The sequence below is a fragment of the Macrosteles quadrilineatus genome, unplaced genomic scaffold, assembly GCF_028750875.1.
Source record: "Macrosteles quadrilineatus isolate MER2022 unplaced genomic scaffold, UCM_ALF_1.0 Scaffold_8__2_contigs__length_117827958, whole genome shotgun sequence".
NCBI classification, from domain to species: Eukaryota; Metazoa; Arthropoda; class Insecta; order Hemiptera; family Cicadellidae; genus Macrosteles; species Macrosteles quadrilineatus.
Window position 1 is genome coordinate 67,328,115 of NW_026542601.1, and position 19,258 is coordinate 67,347,372.

Sequence of the window (19,258 nt, forward strand, 5' to 3'; positions counted from 1 at the left end):
TCTTTCATTTGCTATGTCACAAGGGGTAGCTTGCTATTAAAAAAAATTAAGTTCCGGGGAGGGAGGGGGGGAATATCTCACAAATTTATCAACCAATTTTCATTTTTTTGTCATCAAACATTTCCTTTTTTCATGCTCTTTCATTTGATATGTCACAAGGGGTACCTTGCTATTTAAAAAAAAATTAAGTTGGGGGCAGGGGGGGGATGTGAATGTAACGTTGAATTTAAAAAAAAACTGGCCCCCCTACGTCAATAGATGATTCCCGCAAATTGCATATTTCTATCTATTGTGGTTTTTACATAAATAAAGATGCAAGTTAAAAAAAAAACACCCTGTATTAGTACTGTAGGTATACACGCTACAGAAGGAGAAGGTACCTCCCTCGAAACTTTACTACTGAGTATGTCAGTCAATAATAGTGTAAATGATTCTTCACTGGTGTACTTGTGTTAAAATACACACCCTGCAAGTGCTATCGCTGGCTTAGAGTTGATTGATTGTCGTTGATTAATTTAGAACCTGCAATTTATTTGAACCTCTGACTGACTCTAAATCAGAATACGACTTTTGCATTGTTATATGCTGTTAAAATGGGAGAAGTTACTACAAGTTAAAATACCTACAGTCTAATATCTTTACCAACCTAATATTCTTAACATTGTTCGTTTCTCTGCTCATTTGTAGGTGTAGCCTAAACAAGAATAACATTAGGTACTTTATGTGTTTTTTTTATTAATTTAAGATAAATTTGTTTAGATTTATACCACATTGACAACAAAATAAATAATTTATATATAGGTATTCTTTTCTTTTCTGTTGCTAGAGCGTAATATGGTAATATGTTTTGTAGCTTAATCAAACCGAACCAAAACAGAAAACGCCTAACATCCATTAACCATTCAGTGATTAACCTCAGTAAAAAAAAAACAATTAAACAATACTGCATCTGACGTACAGTACCGTAGTTCAGGATAGGAAATCCCCCGAAACGGCACACGGAAGATTTCTCAGGTGCCGTTTGACGTCACTAACTGCTGACGTCACTTTGAGGGAACACCAATACCGCAACGGGAGCGCGGCAGTGGTCCGAAAGTCAGTACTCCGAAAGGCACTGGTCCGAAAGAAATTACATGGTCAGGCACTGCTTCGAATGGTATAAGTTCGAAAGGCACTGGTTCGAAAGTCACAACTCCGAAAGTCACTAGTCAGAAACATTTTGTGCATCCAGGCACTGGTCCGAAACAATATGTGCATCCAGGCACTGCTCCGAAAGTTATAACACCGAAAGTCACTAGTCAGAAAAGAATGCAGGGGTCAGGCGCTGGTCCGAAAGAATGTGCGTGGTCAGGCACTGCTTCGAAACGTGGTTCCCCCTCGCAGCGAATGGGAGGAGCTATACAGGTGTGGAGTGAGAGCAGCCTCCCGCCCCCCTACCTCTTGACACGCCCCTACTTTTTTTGGCGCGGCGACGACAGTGTCGGTTAGTCACTTCTCACTTCACTCAATCACTCTACGTTACCACCAGGACTAGGGGGAGTTGACATCGGGGATACTCCCCAGGATATATTTTCCTTAACAATCGCTAATGTTTTTAGTGAAGGAATTATTCCATATAAAAAAGTGTAACAACCTTGATAAAATTGTACTTAAGGGTGCGCTCTACATCAGCTCGTATTTCTCAATACGTAGTTGCTTAACACCGATGTTCCTATAGCTACCATTGCATTGAACAGCGCCATGAAGAGCGCTTGCAATCCTTTCGAATCTGGGTCATTACTTCGTCCTTAAACCTTTTAATAAACTAACTGCAGATTCTTGTTTTTCTCTAAAAATTATTTGTATGTGTTAAAGCTTATCATTGAAAAACACGTAGCCTACGGAATTTTAACATTTTTACCAATCTTTGAGTCCAAAATAAGCTGAAAACCTACAATAACATTGACGAAATATATGACACCAAGATCTTAGTTCACCAAAAAATAGTTCTGTTCTAAAATAAAATCATTATAAATTATTATAAAATCAAACTGTCATATAACCTAACCAAACTTGCTGATAAAGGAAAAATCGAATGAAGGTTTACTAATAGAAAAATCATTCTGTTCATAGAATAAAATTATAAATTCCTTAAATTCCAACAAAAGATGTACGGTTAAGAAGTATTCTAAGCTAAATCTTTGATTAAAAGTTATAGAAAACAGCGTGAATCGAACCGGCAACCATAAAATCATCAGCCAGGTATGCTATCCACTACGCCACCGAGGCTCATAGCCGTGCTCCGTATCGTTGCGGTAACGGTGTTCCCCCAAGAAAGAGACTGATGTCACACCCATACAGCACACTTTCTCCTCAGGACATCCCACGGGTAATGCGAACAGGATATGCAAGATATCCCATAGTAGTCCTATGGTCAACCTGGGATAGCCCAGGATATCCGCAGGAATGCGTAATGTCCCCGCCCGGGGATGCTCGATCGATACTCCCAAAAGATTATAGTGATGCACCCTGTTGGTAAACCTTATAACTTTTTATTGCTATTGCATGTCATAGAACCAACTTATTAGTTAAGTGGCAAAGTAGTAAGTGGCTCTCTTCAAGCCGCTTACTACTGATCCAGGCATTGCTGCTACCTTTGGGTGTTTCAGGGTACTACGTCCAATCTCCGGGTAACGTAGTACAATCACCGCTGCTCTTTTTTTATTCATCAGATTGAAATATTTCAATGCCAATTGCGTTCGCTACGGTGCCGCACCGGCACACATTTCACCTGCATGTGTGTAAGTTGATTTATGCTTTTGATTCGGCTGTAGATAATTATTAAAAGAAATAATTAAGAGAACTGTTCCCGGTTGGGTGTATATCGTAAATGCAAATGCAATTATCTGCTTGCAATATTGAGTGGGCAAGCATTTTAATCCATTCCGAAGTCAATGCTACATCTGTGCAGGAGGATCATAAGTCAAGTGTTAAATGTAGGGTCTGACTTACGGGAAGTATAAGTGAGGCAACGATGGCGTCATAGTTTAGTTCAAAATTCCTCCGTGAACAGTGTTGTAGTAGAGAACACAGCGCGTAATTTTTACTTCACTATTAGTCAATTATAAAATTAAGAAAACTTATAAAATTAAGCTTAAATTTTTTCTGTTATTGAATTGAACTGTCATAACCTAACCAAAATAACCAAACGTGCTGATAATGAAAAAATCTAATAAAGGTTTACTAATCTAAAAATTAGTTTTGTTCATAAAATAAAATTATAAACGTCTAAAATTCAATTTTATATATTTTTAATTATGAAATTAAACTGTCATAACTTAACCAATCCAACCAAACTTGCTGATATGAAAACTAATTTTAATAAAATGTTGGTGCTGCCAGCGGGATTCGAACCCGGCACCTGCAGATTTACTGCCCGAAATGTTATCCACTACACCACCGAGGCCGATGGATGGAGTCCGTATCGTTGCGGCAATAGTGTTCCCATTACCGCGTATTCCCGTATTAAAAATACTGGCGGACAGTACGAAAATGTACAATAGATTATGATTAATAACAATACTGTTGGTATGGCGCTTAAATGCCACCTACAAGTCCACCTAACACTTCCAAGAGGGTCGTGGCATTACCACGTAGATAAACTCCATTTGTTATTGGTGGGATTTGAACCCGTGCTATAAGACTCCGGAGCCCCAGGTCTTACCATTAGACCATCTCGCTCCCCAGTAGACATCTAACTAAACATTTTAATAAAATGTTATCCTGGATGTTTTTCTTAACTAAAAAAATTACAAGCGTAATTTATCATCAAAGGCTTCTTTGTAATTAAGAGTTATAAAACTAAACCATACTGTCACAAACCTAATGCAATTTAAAAGGTTTTGCATGTACTACATGAAACACGTAGCCTACATTTTTACGGGAGGCCTTCTTTTAGGCAACCTTTCATCTAGGTACCATTTCACTTAAATCACATATCAAGTTGGTACCGACAACTCAAATCGGTCAGCTAGGTCCCGGCCCCTCCCTTCTGGGGAAAGGGCGTGGCTTCGCCGTGGTCACGTGTTTCGCGGTGCGGTCGCTTACCCTCTACACTTCTGAAAATTCCCGCGACTTCTTTGAATTACCTCTACTCCACCCAAATTTCAGCCTTCCTTCGTCTCGTTTCGTGTTCTGGTCGCACAATTTGTTTTTCAGGATTCACTTTGCCAACCGGGTCATTTGGAGGCTTCTGATTGGCTGGAGGTTTTGACGTCACTGTCTCGAAGTCGTCTGTTGTTGTTGTAGTCTCGATTCGGGCAAAATATCACAAAAGGAGCGAGCGACTAATGACGTCGTCATCGATGATACTTAGTGCAAATGCTATAGCTCTGCTTCTATGGGTATTCACATAAAATAAATAGGTACCTGTTGAAGTAGAGAGTTTTAGCTTGAAATAATTATTAGCATACAATAAAATGGATAATTTAGGTTATCAATGGGAGCTAAAAAGCAAGTTCAAACGTCTTTATGTTGATGATGATCCATAGTCAACTTAAGCAAATTTATTTCACAGTTAAATTAAATTTTATATAATTGCCAATAATAAATCAGTGTAGTTTAAATCTACTGTAAAAAATCTTGCTTCAAATATTTAAGTTAGTCTTACAAATGAAGAATTTTAGTAGTGGTTCTGAGTAACATTAGGCCTACTATCTGATAGACTTTACTTAGTATTGTAAAACATGTTATTTGATCAAGCAGGTACATGTATCCAGACATAAAAAGATTTGCATCTATTATTGAGTTCGGTAGTTAAAGTTACTGGGTTGAATAGGTATAGTATTGGTGTATTGTTAAACAATCAATGAATGAAAATCTTTATGAAACTGTTTCCCTGCTGAACAACATGGTGAACAAGTATTTTTTAAGTTTTTTTTGTATATAAGGAATGTTTTTCTTGTAAATTAATGTTGAAAAGGAATTATGTGATGGTCACTTTATGTGTTAGGGCTATTCTCAATTAATTTACCCTATGGTTTGATATTTCGATAATTCGACACTCCGTCCACAAAGTGTCAAACTATCAAGGTTTTACTGTACAACTATAACAAAACCACAAAAAAATAAAATTTAGTTCTAATGTTTTTTTGACGACGAATGATTCCTGTCCACAGATTCTTGGAGAGAGTGAGGGACTTTGCCTGGTCGACTATTCTTTTTTTTTGAGTAGCCATGTTCGGAAGTGAAGTTAACCTTGGCAGGTCTTCCACTCTGTAGACATCTTCGCCCTGAAAAATATGTCATTGACTGTAGGTTAAGCGAATCCTAACAAGATATACACAGGCCACATGATTAGATTATGCCATACTTGTAGATTAAGCCATAAAACCATATGATTTGATCAATAAGATTTATTATTAATATTTGTCGACATTACCTACTGTTGAAAACACACAAAATACAAAACATGTTCAAAGTAGAAAAATGATGAAAAGTTTAAAATGAGAAAATTTTCTTTATTTTTCATGACGTTTGCTAGTCAAGAGCTTCCTTTCAAGTTCAATTCTTCAAATCTTGTTAAGGGGGGTCAAATATCTCTTACAATTAATTTTCCCACAAAACACGTCCAAAATGGGAAAAAATTAAAATGAGAAAACTACATCCCAAATTAAGAATTGTGTATTTCTTTTACGTTTTCTCGTCAAGAGCCCTAAGTATAAGTCTGAGAGGTGTCCGATATCGGGACGTGACAAACAATTAGAATGTCAGTGTCCCATCCAGCTTTATTTAAGTAGATGTTGAGTCTTTAACACAATTTTCAGTTCAGTATTAGTTTTGCTTAAACCAGTCTATCGATAGGCTTTTGGTTAGGTTAGGTTTGGTAAGTTTCGTTTTAGTTTCCAGAAATCTTACCTTACAGCCTCACATTTTCCAGAAAACTCACCTTTGGTAGTAAACTTCCTTCTTGCTACAGCAGTAGGCTGCACCGGAATGGTTGTCTTGTACTTCTTGCATGTCAGTGGCGAGTATGTAGGCTTTCCAAATTGATGAAAGGCTGACAGTAATGAAGATTCATTTTTCATATTTTTTAAAGCAGAGTGAAAGGAAGATAGCGCTTTAGAAAATAGGTTTGGATTTTTTAGGGCTCTTAATGTTATTAAATCAGATATTTCTTCAACTTGTTTCCCTACTTCTATACTGCAAGGGACCTCTCCAGTATCTTCCATAATAATACCAGCAGGTTTGAAGTTGGAGGGTGAACCTTCTTCTGGGAGTTCACAAGTAGGAGATGAGGTGGTTGATGGTAAATCAACACAATCTTTTGTTGACAAAGGTGCATACCAATCATGGGTATCTGGTTGGTACCTGTTGCTATAAAGTGAAAAAAACACTTCTCCTTTTCTGTGGTAGGGACAATGTTACCAGAAGAAACATTGCACGTAACTGCAACAAAATGCTGGTGTTTGCAGGGAGCGCCGTTTCTTCCTATTTCACATGTGCAAACACCAACATCGATATTTACTTCATAAGAGTGGTCAGTATCCATGTTTTTCACTGTAAAAAGACTTGAATTTCCAGTTAATATTTTGAGAGATTTTAATTTTCCTTCTTTCGGTACATATCGTGTTTGGGGAACAGATTGATACCTTCCACAAACGATATCAAATATCTTCTGTTTATAAAAATCAGGTAAGGTGAAACAAAGATAGCTTAAAAGCTGAGTAAGGTTGAATGCTCTTGTTCTACATAACACCTTGTCTTTTAGCACACCCATTGCTCTTTCCACAATGTTATTTGTGTGGTTTCCTCGACTTGCAGGTCTATTAGCATGTACCCATTTTTCTGTATACCCACACATTTTTTTAACGTATGCTTGAAACAGAGGGTATTTGCTAGCCACACTTCCATCCAGAGCTGAGATAGACCTTGACAAGTCTTCATCATTTTTGGAAATTAAAATTATACAATATAAAACAACACATATTAGAATATATAACTTTAATCGCAGTCAACCTATTGTATGCACGGCCAGGGGCCCATTTCATAATAAACTACAAGTTACAAGTTACAACTTGTAACTTGTAATTTCCATTAGATTTGCATTGGGCGATCAGCTGATTTACTAATAATATTAGTTTGTACTTTATTATGAAATGGACCCCAGGAGCGTATTAACAATCGCGTGCACGGCTTGAGGAACTGACATATCTGCGTCGAGTCCCCCTTTGTGGTGGGGGAAGGTTGCTGAGACGGCACGCTTTTTATCTCAAATCTCCTATCTACCCGGTGTTCCAGTTGTGTTATATAGTTCGATGGGTTACATGGTACACATTAAATTCATAATGATTTGCCTATTCCGGTAGACTGGCTTTTTCGTAGGACTACGCTTCATTGCTCTTTACAATTTCAAGAGATCTATTGTTCAAGGCGTCAATGGGCAACTAACCTAAGTTTATCGCCATTCTACCGCATTATAACCCACCCTACAGGGCCCGGATTTTGTAGGTAGCAAATGCGCAACTAACCTACCGCCAGGGCAACGGCCATCAAAACATTTTTATATGTGATAATAAACCTTGTAGGTTAGTCTAAACTTAGTTGATACTACTAACAAAATAACTTAGCCATCTTAAAGGCATCAAGTAATTAAGTAGGCCCATTTTATTGGTCGTTGAATAATCACTGATTACTATAGACTTCGTCTGAGACACATTAACTCACGGTATATAGGCTACTTGATCAATAGCGATATAGGCCTATTATCACAGTCACATTTTTTATGCATAGCCTATCAAATATATAGGCTCTATCACGGACGTTAAAATAAATAATAAGTATAGTTGTGCAGTTAAATAGATCAGGGGTAATAGTACTTGTTGTAATATGTAGTTCTACTTCATCAAATCCATTTCAATGCATCAAGCAAAAGAGCTGTAACCCCATGAATAGCCTAGGCTAGTCTAATAATATTTTAAGACATTTTTATTTTATGATATTAAAAACATTAGGCTACACTAAGCTAATGAAATCTTCCCATAAACTTAGCCTACTCGGCTTTTAATTTTTGCTTCGATTTTGACTGCCCTACCCGTCAATGAGGTTAAGGGTATTAGGCCTAACCTATACAAAATCCTGCCTTAATCTGAATGGGAAAACATTATTATTTGCAGATGATACAACGATGCTGTCCAGAACCTTTAGGATTATTACAGTTGTGTGGCATTTGGATCATTGCCGGCCAATCTTAAAGGATCTTAAGCTACGTTTCCATTCCTGAAAATTTGTGCCGGCACAAATCTCCGAATTTGTAGGAATGGAAACATCCTGGCTCAAGTCGCAGCACAAATTTGTGCCCGCCGACTGCGCGACAAAACATGTGCCCGAGCCGCGGGCACATGTGCCTGCAACTCGCGCATGCGCAGGTCCTCCAAACTACCGCATGCTCATAAATGACAGGTAATCATAACCTCAAATTTCGTTGAGTCCGTTGGAGGAAATTTTCAAAGCCACTTTGTACGCGCAAATCTCTCATCAATTGATTAAATGCACCTTCCAATGCTCTTTTAGCCAAAAAAAACTTTTTATCCACTATCTAGGTAGTTTTCTTCTAAGTTCATTGTATGCACCAGCCATAAATAAAAAAGCAGAGGCTGTTATGTCATCCATGGTGATTTGTAGAACACAATATAATCAAAATCAGCCACCGAACCTCACCGCATCACAATAAAAGAGAACACTGCCTTGTCTGCCAGTTGTAGTCGCGGGACTTGTGCCTGGAATGGAAACGGCATGACAAACTACGTGCGACATGTGCCTCGTCATGATCTCGACATGTGCCTCGACTTGTGCCTGCGACTTGTAGGAATGGAAATGTAGCTTAAGGGTACTCACGGCGTAGTGCTTGATATCCTGACCCTAGAAAAGATGACGTGCAGTCAGTGGTGGATCTAGAACAGTTACAAGGAGGGGGGGACCAGGGTTTCTGAGAGGTTCGGGGGTACCCCCTCCCTCCCCAAAAATTTGTTTAAACTAAGTCTTCAAAAATGGCAGTTTTATACCATTTATTTGCCCTAAGTTAGTGTGACAAATTATTTTACGCAATTTGTATGCACTACTGTATTACATGCAGTCAAAAATATATGACATATATTTCCTGCCCCCCCCCTCTGGATCCGCCACTGGGGTGCAGGAGTACTATACCAGAAGAGCACAAAATATAGACTTTTCCTGCTGTCGTCTCAAACGTACCTAGAATAGCTATCCTCGTTCTACTATTAACTACAACTCATAACTGCCTACTCATTTGCAGGAGATGGATGCACCCTCCTTCAGAAGGCGCTGAAAGGAATACTAATTATAGGCCGCTGTACTCCGTAAAAGAACTTAAGGAAGAGCACCTAGTGAGATAAGTGTATGTCTGCCATATCATCCGTTAAACAGCCAGATTTTTGAAGGTATAGTTTATTGTAAATATTATATATAGAGTTATTTATTAAATCACTTAATAATTTACTAGCTTCTGTGCCCGTTCTTCACAACGGGAAGTTGAACTATACCGCCTAATCCAAACAGTTGTTAAGTAGTCCGAATTTATGAACAAAAGCCACCAAATGTTGGCCTACTGTATAAAAACAATTATGACCAACATTGTAATTGCCCTACTGTTTACGTTAAAATATATCAATAAAATAATATTCATTTTCATATTTGAGTTGTTTTGTCTCAAGATCAATTAACCAACTATAAAAGGTATAAAATTACCTCAGTACTGCCAGATTGATCCTGTTTAGTCCTTATAGATTACGGGTTTTAAGGACCTAAGTCCTCATCATGAGATCTTGTACAAGAACATTTAACACTGTAACTTCGAAAGGGTCATCAAGAGTTTAAATGCGAAACTTGGACATATACTATTTACAGTCAGACGTTTTATGAACAAAACGAGTAGGCTTACTGACAAAAACTTACAATGTCCAACCCCAACCTTGTGCGCACAGTTGCAGATGAGGGTCATACTGCGATGCGGAAGATGGTTTGGCAGTGGACTTTGTATAGCTCGGCTTCTTGTTCATCAGCTGTTCTTGTTTTTTTATTAGAGTATCATACAGAGCGTTAGACTGTAAACTGATTTTGTCGTTTAATAATGTGTTAGCTTGAATTTTGATTGTTTTATAAATTTCAAATTCTTTTAAAGCATCCATTCCTGTATATTGCTTTTACAATCAAAATAAACTATGCCATGGCTCGGTCCCCAGGTACTTATTTCAATTCAGGAAATTAAAGCCTTTACAACTATTATTCAACAAAAACTTCTTTGCACTAACTTGATCAGGGAAATATAGGCCTAGACAAAATATAAAAGGTTTAATTTACCTGTTGCTGATCCTGTTAAAACTGTTAACAGGGGCAGGCCAAGACCATAAAGCACTTCATCCAAAAATAAAATTATTGCGCACCCCATACAGTTGTTTTCTTGAAGTTACAAGTTAAGGTGTTCTTCTAGCAAGAAGAATAACTCTTGGTAATGTAGCAAGAGGTTAACATGTGTCTTTAACAAGCAATGAAAGCCCCTCAAAGATCGAGTTTGTGTCGCACGTTTGTAGGCGGAATAAACCAGTTAAAAACTTTTAGTTAAGGGTACCTATGGTAATTTATTGTAAAATAAGACCTTTTTATTTGAAACTACCAACTACACCAACCCGCATAATTTGGCACCCCTGAGTATTTTAAAATTGTGACTTTCTTTACCAAGATTAAAATGTTTGTTTCAGGAAGAAAGATCTAGCCCCAGCTCTGGACAAAAATATTATGGAGAAGGTTGGCCGCTGTACAGGGCAGCTATAGTTATTATTATATGTTGCCTTTTATTGTTATATACTGTTTTTATACTTTACCAATAAACCTTATATTTATCTATAGCAGTTAATTTTGTTAAAATTCTTACCAGTAAACTTCTCTGTAATTTGTAAAGAAAACATGTAAAAATGATTATATATTTTATTTTGATCTTCCAACTATTTTGACAGTTTTATAGATAAAATATTCTTTTTTTTTTAGATATATTTTTTTATTGTTCTTGTTCGTACATGTCTCAGATAACTATACATAAAGATAAAATTATATTTATATTTATATTATATATGCGAGTGCCAATCTTAAGAAGCAAAGTTAATATATAGCTAGTAAAATAAAATAATTTTGGTATTTATTGACTAATGAGTGTACTGTAAAAATAAAATAAGTAATTCAAAAGTTGAATCAAAAACTCTATTTAGCCAACCCAATAAAATCACTCAAGAATTTTCCTCTGAATAAATTTTTGAACTTCATAGTCTAGAGGTGTTAGGTTAATGAAACATAAGACTGCTTAAGGGTGTTGCTCAACGTGTAATGAACAAAATTAAATTAAGAAAAACAACAAAAGTAAAGCAAAAGAAAACTTTGAAAAGGCAAAGATCAACAATAATAAGATAAATAAATTTACAACGTTATAATTTACAAGAAAAGAAAATCAATTAAAAATTTAAAAGAATGAGTTACTGACAAACTATATGACTTGTTTGTTTTACAAAACTTTAGTTATATATTTTATTCTTTTTACATACTGTTTATTGTCCCAGAAGCACACGCACCGATACACACACTCCGAAACTCTCGATCTTCTTGGTCCAGTGGCCCGTGGTGAACTCCTCGATTTGTTTCTTCAGGTCCTCCAGCTCCAGCTGAGAGACTCCTCACCCCTCCATTTTCTTCATTAGCCCTTCTCATTGGCTGATTGGGTGTTTGACTTATAGGTTAACGATGTTTCTTGGAAGTCAGCCCTACCGGTCATCGCCTAGCTCACGTCAGCTGGGAAAGGAATTTGTAAATCGATACTCATGCTACTGTTCAACTCTCTTCACACCAACTGGTCGACTATAGTCCTCGCCACCCTAAGTTGAGGCAGCCAAAGGCCGCACTAGATATACGCCGTGCGGCCTTGGGCTGCCTCAACTTAGGGTGGCGAGGACTATAAGTGTAATGTAAACAGAGTATCTGCTTAGATGAGCACCGTGGGTACGGGGTTAATCCCCTTTCTTACAATGTAAATCTATGTTGTAAACTTCTTGACATACGAGAACTACTTTAAGGACAATTTATATAAGGCGTACGCTCATTCTTCCCGTATTGGGGGCCTAAGACATTGAAAAAGGCTGTGCTGGTAAAAGCGACCAGAATACACAGTAAGACCCTAGTTGTTGCCGCACATAAAAATTATACTGGATATATAGCAGGTATGGATACAAAAATCATGGATGCTCAAACAGTGTCTTGCACAGCAGATCATTTTGAGAATGCCAGAGGTCTTGGCACAGATGTGCTGAATGTCTGGCCCAAAGCCTAAACGCACATGGCAAGTCAATAAGAATCTGGGAAATAGTCAATATCCAGAGAATTTTGTTAATGCCAACAATTTTTAACTTATTCTTGGTGGAATCAACCATTATCTTTGGTCAAGTCTTAGCTAAGACATCATTAAGAGACTGAGACGGTGGTGTCATCCTGTAATTCAGCTACTAGGAGGTCACGAGTTGTGGATATTTATAGGCATGTACTGTGGATGTGATACTTCGTGGTTTGAATTAACGCCCTTACTACGACTATCCGCAGTACATCCTGATAATTAGACCAATTTTTTTATACCAAGGAAAAATGTGGTTCGGATTCTACTATAAACTGTAGGTCCCTATAGTTTCCATTAGCCCAAAGTATGGGCTATTAATTGACAGCTGTGTCTAAGGAATATGTCAGCCTTAGTCACTAACAAGGATACAAAATCGTGCCACTCATCCATCCTACACTCAACTCCATGCATACTTGTACTTGGCTTAAAATACCTACTTTGTATGGTTGCCATTTCAAATTAAAGTATTAAGCCTAAGGCAAAATTACTCATAATCATAGAGGGAAGCAACTTTCCACAAACAGATTTATATCGTCAGCGAACTAAGAGATCTTGATAACTCTCTTGATGCCTTTAAAGAATATGTACAACTAAAAATATCTGTAAATTTCTTTTGATGTTTTCATTATAAATATGCAATGCAATACAACAAAGTAACTTTTGAACATTAAAAATAGCTGTTAACAACAAATTTTTCGATAAAACTCTTTACAAAAATCTGAAGGGCAGGTCCAGAATTGATGGCCTCTCAAGTCCGTAAATTGCATCTGTGATGTTGTTTAGTAAGTTCAACGCTAAATGATTATCATAGTTAACTTAACTTATCCAATCAATAGTGTTATTTACTTATGAAGTCAAACGGAACGGGGTGAAGCCCGTGGATAACAGCTAGCTGTCTAGTTGATATAAAACAGGTTTTTGAAAATAAATCGATTGATGCTTTAAATGCAAATGTTAGGCATTTATTTTATGAGTTATTTAACTTTTCATACAACAGATCTATGGAACATAACAATAAATTATTCTCTTTAGCGCTCCTTTAGCGAAGCACGGGTATGGCGGCTAGCTATAGTACGCTCTATTTCGCAACGGGTACACAAGTTCAGAATACATTTAATTGTTTGATGTAATAATTAAGTCAATAGCCCAAAAGTAAACACATCCAATTTATTGTGCATCCTATGTTCAATTGTGTTTTGGATTTTGTCACATAACCTGAAAACCAGTCAAACGGTTACATGGAAATTGTGGGAAATTTCGCTCTACAAGTGCCTGCTGCATCCCTGCATTTATCCCACTGAGCTAGATTTATCCAACAGTGTTGTCATATTGAGGGAGTAACACTAAATTCAGGGGCGTAATCTCGCTGGATAAAATTAAAAGTCTGCAGCAACCCCTATTTCAAATTTTAAAGACAGCTTTGTCTGGAGCTCCGTTCATATATACAGTATTCTACTACTGTATTTAACTTATGGATTTTATTTTGTACCTTTCATATGTGTTATATTTAGCTAATAATCTTAACATATAAAAGTAAAAGCCCTCACTCAAAAGTAATTGCCCTCACTCAATGATTCATTACTAATCCAACTTCCAGACTAGCTAGAACGGTGAAATTTTGGTGTACTGATTCTTCAGGCATTAAATAGGAAAACTAAGTAGTTTTTATCCTGATCTGACTTTTGGGTTCCACCCAAGTGGTTCTGGAGTTTCCTTAACCTTATAAGTATCTATATTATTAAAAGACTTTGTTGGATTTTGTGTGCAGCAAACTGACCCATAAGTTTGAATGTTTATAGGCATATTGGGTATCTATATATTAAATATAGATACCCAATATATTTAATAGGCAAACACGAATTTTGTGACGTATCCGTTTTGAAGCTGCTATGCATCCGATCACCACGTAGATAAATGCTTTCCATTGACCTACCTTTATTGATTGGCATATCACTGACAAATGATCACTATAATGTATCTCAAAACATATATAAGACCTAGAATAATAAAATTTTGCATTGGGACGACAATCCATGTATATGGTGTAGATGTACAAAGTTGGGGGTTTTGCAAAGTTCTAAATTCAAGGGTGGTTTAGGGGATTAAATCTATTTAAGAAGAAATTCGAGTATGCAAGATATTATATTTTGGTCTGTAACTTATAAGCTACAATGCTTGGATCTTAAATCTTATGGAAGATCGGTAGTGTAGAATTAAATTATCCACAACTTTTGTATTTCAAGAGTGTTTTTCTATCTCAAACATATTTCGAGTAAAATAGGTTTACATTCAAATAAACTGTGAAAATTTGCTTGTTCCGCCACCTAAAAACTAGTCAGTGTCCGTACGTTTAACCATATGATTACCAATCTTTTATTTTATTAAATAGCATTATTTATTGTGTAATAATAATGCATAAATCATTAAAAGCTGTTAAAAACCTATCAAGTGTACTATCGCAAGTATAGCTACCGACATTATTACATTTTAGGAGCTTGCTCCCGTAAACATTTGAAATCTTCTATTCTAAAGCTTCAATTCAGTATAGGTTGTTATCATTAACCGGAACTGCTACACAATTTGTTGTAAAACGGTGATAGTTTTCGTTAAACGTTAATAGAGTCAAATCTTCTTATATTTAAAAATAAATTTAACCGATTTTCATGATTGAGGTCTCAAATTGAAGGTGTGCACAGATTTCACTCTAAGCATCAGCATATATATTGATCTACTGTATTACTCGTCCAAAAAACATATATTTAACTTTTTCGAATTCTTACTTCAATTTAAAAGATGCATTTCACCAGTTATAATTATATAATCCTACATATTTTGGTCTAAGAACCTTCAGTGAAATGCCGGCTTTCCATTTAAGCTATTAATTAGTTATCCAAATCGGACGGACTACAAGCAATAATTGCAATGTGAACAACCAACATATAAATTATTTTTTTATAAGGGTTTTCTATGATTAAAAATCAATAGGTCCACTATTGTTTATGTTTTTTCATGTTTTTGACGCAAAATAGTAAGTTAATTAAAGGTTTTAATTTGAGCTATTTATCGTTTGAATCAGTTAAGATCAAGATACTCAATAAAAATTTATAAATTTGATTATTGCTCGAATATGATTTTCATTTCAACGTTGTAGAGTAGCATGGGCCCTCTAGTAATTATTAAATGTACAGAAGGGACAACAAAATTCAAGAATAATATCAAATCAAGAGCATGCCGAGACAGTAACGGGGAACATTATATATACAGTATATCACTAAATAAAATAATGTTTTTGTGTTACTTTTAATCCTACTTTAGACTATCTGAAATACTTTTCAATAAAGTTAGAGAAAACTAACTGTACCATTGGAAAATTTGGCTTGGAGTATGATTATGAATGAAAGGAGATATGAATACTTTAGTATTTTTGGTAAAAACATCATTCAGTTGTTCCATTTCGGTAGTTCCGTTCCGTAGCGAAGTCAGTGACAACTTCAGCAGGCTTATAGTAAAGAATAAAAGACGAAAAAGTATGTCGGGCGATGCCAACGGCAACCCCGAGCTAGTTAATTAATAAAATCTGACCCGTTAATACTGTAGATTTAGTTACAAGAGAAAGTAGCCTAGCAGTGACCCAGGGGCATGGAGAGAAACAGGTTCGCAAGATGATGGACTTAAGTTCTAACTAGATATTTTATACATATAATTTCCTTCGGCATTTATACTGCCTACTTTGTAGCCGTAAATATCGGAATTACCCACATTACCCTTGTATGGGAATGTTTATTGCTCCAGACTTTTGGGTTGGCAGCACTGTTCACCCCATAACAACTACTCCCTCCCCCAGAAACCTTGCTGCCAATGAGAGCAGTCGATGCCCCCACCACAAGAGCAAGAGGGCGTTCATTACCTCACCAAATTGAAAAGTAACCAACCTGACCGATTTCAATATCGGGCAGGTAGGTCCCTTCACCAGTTTGAAAGGTTACCTACTTGAAGGGATCCCATTTTTACCTGGTTATATATTACAATTTAACTTACAATTTAATTGACAGTTCGTATATCTGTAGGTCACAAGTTGACGTACTATACCTTGTTTTTTTGTTTTTTTTTCCCTGCCGAAAAGGCGGTCTGGGTTTTTTTACCCATGAGACCTCAATGTTCTCTGTGGTTGTCCGTTGGTAAACACAATCTTATTTTCCAGATAATTCAATGGTGAATAGATTTTGTTAGTAAGAAACATAGATGTGGTATATCGTGGTGTATGTTGTTTTTGTTAATTAAAAGTAGGATTCGGGATTCTAAAGATTTGACGGATTTCATGAAATGGAAGGTTAAGGTGACTCTTCTCTGCTTGGGGCCGATCAAGCAATGTCCTAACCCGAAACAAGGTTGGCCACGGATGAAGCACCCAAAGGATTGAGAAAACATATATGTACTTGTTGAGCTGTGTTTTGTGTTCTATGTTTTGTGATATGGGTTTGCATGTTTTTATATTCTTTTCTTTATTGCTTTTAAGTATTTGTTTATTTCAGCGTGGATTTTTTCATCTGCAATTTTCATTGTGTCGGTTAGGTTCTTTGAAAAATTGTTGCTGTATTCTTTGGTCTTTTTAAGATATTTTTCTCTATCGAAGTCATATTGAGGACATTGTAAAATGAGATGGTCCAGAGTTTCATTTGTTCCCATTGAGCATTTTAAACATAGCGGTGTAAAATAACATTTTATTCTGTATAAACAATAATTTACATTAGCATGTCCAAATCTTATTCTACATATATTTATAATTTCATTTCTGTTCATGTTTGTCGATTTGAACCATGGATTTCTGAGAAATGATATATTGATTTTTTTGTACCATTGAGCTTTGTATGTTGTTATTAATTTATGATTCATAATGTCATCGTCTCTTTTTCTTTGAAATGATTTAAGGTCGTCAATTGTGACGTAGAATTCTTGTTGAATTTCGTTGTTTATTGCAGCTTTTGCTAATTCGTCAACCACCTCATTGCCCCTTATGCCTACATGTCCAGGTATCCATTGTATGGTATATCTATTGGAGTTATTATTAATAATTTCTTTTATTATGTTTAAAACCATGTCCTTGTAATTTGAGTCACCATGAATTGCATGCTCAATGTTCCTTACAACTGATTGGCAATCAGTGCAAATAACAATTTCTTTGTTATTGAAAATTCGTGTATATTCTATAGCTTTATACACCGCATAAATTTCCGCAAAGTAACTGGAAGTTTTATCATTTAATTTGAAGTTTAGCCTAGTATTGCTACATGGTACATATAAAGCCGAGCCTATACCTTCGCTAGTCTTTGACCCATCTGTGTAAATAAAGATATCCTTATGTTTATAGGTTATGTTAAGCATTTCGTTCCATTCTTGTATTAAGATGTTGTTACTAACTTTCTTATCTATAGGCTTATTATTTATCATTGTATTGCATTCTAATTTGAGTTGTATCAGTTCTATTGGTAGTGGTAGTTCGTGTATCATTGTAAATTCAATATATTGGTTATGTATCGGGTTTAAAGAGTTTGCTGTGTCCATTGCCCTTATATACAAAGGTATTTTCTTTTTACCCCAGAAGGAATAGCTGTTTGTGAGCAGCATTAAATACGATAAATTTTCAAAGCTAGGATGGTTCGTATGTGTTAATATTTTGTACACTACCTTGTTTATGTTTAACTGTAGCTCTAGTTAGCGCCTATAATCGACGATAGTGTAAATGGCTTACTGCAGGCAGGAAAATGATTTTTCTGTACAGTAATTAGTGACCGATAGTACAAAGAAATAATATCATGTGGATCACGTTCCCTTTTTTATATGGTGTATTACATGCACTTGTTGTCAGTTAGCGTCCATAATCAATGGCAGTACAAAGGGGTTTATGAAGAAATCAAACATATTCCCGTATTAAAATTACTGGCGGACAGAACGACAATGTACTATATATTATAATTAATTACTATACTGTTGGTATAACACTTAAATGGCCGGACAAGTCAACCCAACACTTCGACTTTCTAGATGGTGGCGTGTTGTCGGGGTAGCATCTTGACGACAGCCCCTTACTATTAGAAGAGAGTGTCAAATTTTGTTCTATCTTCTCAGTTTTCTAATTATAATTCACTTTATTAATTTACTTTACACGTTTACTTTAACATTCGAATGTTGTAATTAATTGTTTGAGGACTTACAACTATTTATGTTTTACATATGTTAAGGGAGTTGAATTTTGATTGAATAGGCCTACCTACATTTTAAAATGTATTTAGATGGGTTTACTTCATTTTCTTGAAGCAGTAGCAATCGCTTTACTCATTGAAACTAGCATCCAATTAAGTTTCATTTGAGGATTCAAAGTAGTCTATAATGAATTAAACTTGTAATATTTATTTTGACATTTGGTTAGGTATTATGTTATGGTGTCTCTCATTTGCTATCTTATGTTTCCAGTTATTAGTCTTTAAAAGGAATTAAACGTAGGCGACCAACCGAAATAAAAAGACTTATTCATCATCAATATTATTCATACTGTGTTGTATAATCTAATTCCTACGGGAATAAATGAAATGCTAGGCTCCTCCCTATAGGTAACGTGTAAGTTTTTCTTTTCAATCAGGTGCATTAAACAATAATGTATCGTTATCTTAAAAAACAAACGAACAAGATCTAATAAACAGTAATCAATACCAACACTTGGATATAATTTTAGCAAGTTTCCCTAAAGAGAATAAGTTATTACCGTAGCATTCTAATAATAGGATATTGCTAATCTTAGGTAATTTGGTGTTTTTGGATAGGCCACTTTGATTT

At 35.9% G+C, this 19,258-nt stretch overlaps 1 protein-coding gene and 1 long non-coding RNA gene across 2 annotated transcripts; one reads left to right on the forward strand and one right to left on the reverse strand.

The window, feature by feature from the left end:
* Positions 1-5,111: 5,111 nt before the first annotated feature.
* LOC128999646 (uncharacterized) lies at positions 5,112-6,238 on the reverse strand. The gene is made up of 2 exons (XM_054426258.1): positions 5,927-6,238; positions 5,112-5,270 (listed from the first exon to the last, which is right to left on the reverse strand). Exons 1-2 carry the CDS (start codon positions 6,207-6,209, stop codon positions 5,119-5,121), a joined length of 435 nt encoding a protein of 144 aa, XP_054282233.1. The 5' UTR covers positions 6,210-6,238; the 3' UTR covers positions 5,112-5,118.
* A 2,919-nt stretch (positions 6,239-9,157) lies between these two features.
* Positions 9,158-10,901, forward strand: LOC129001793 (uncharacterized). The gene is made up of 2 exons (XR_008491495.1): positions 9,158-9,437; positions 10,755-10,901. It is a non-coding gene; the product is annotated as an uncharacterized LOC129001793 (long non-coding RNA).
* Positions 10,902-19,258: the final 8,357 nt, after the last annotated feature.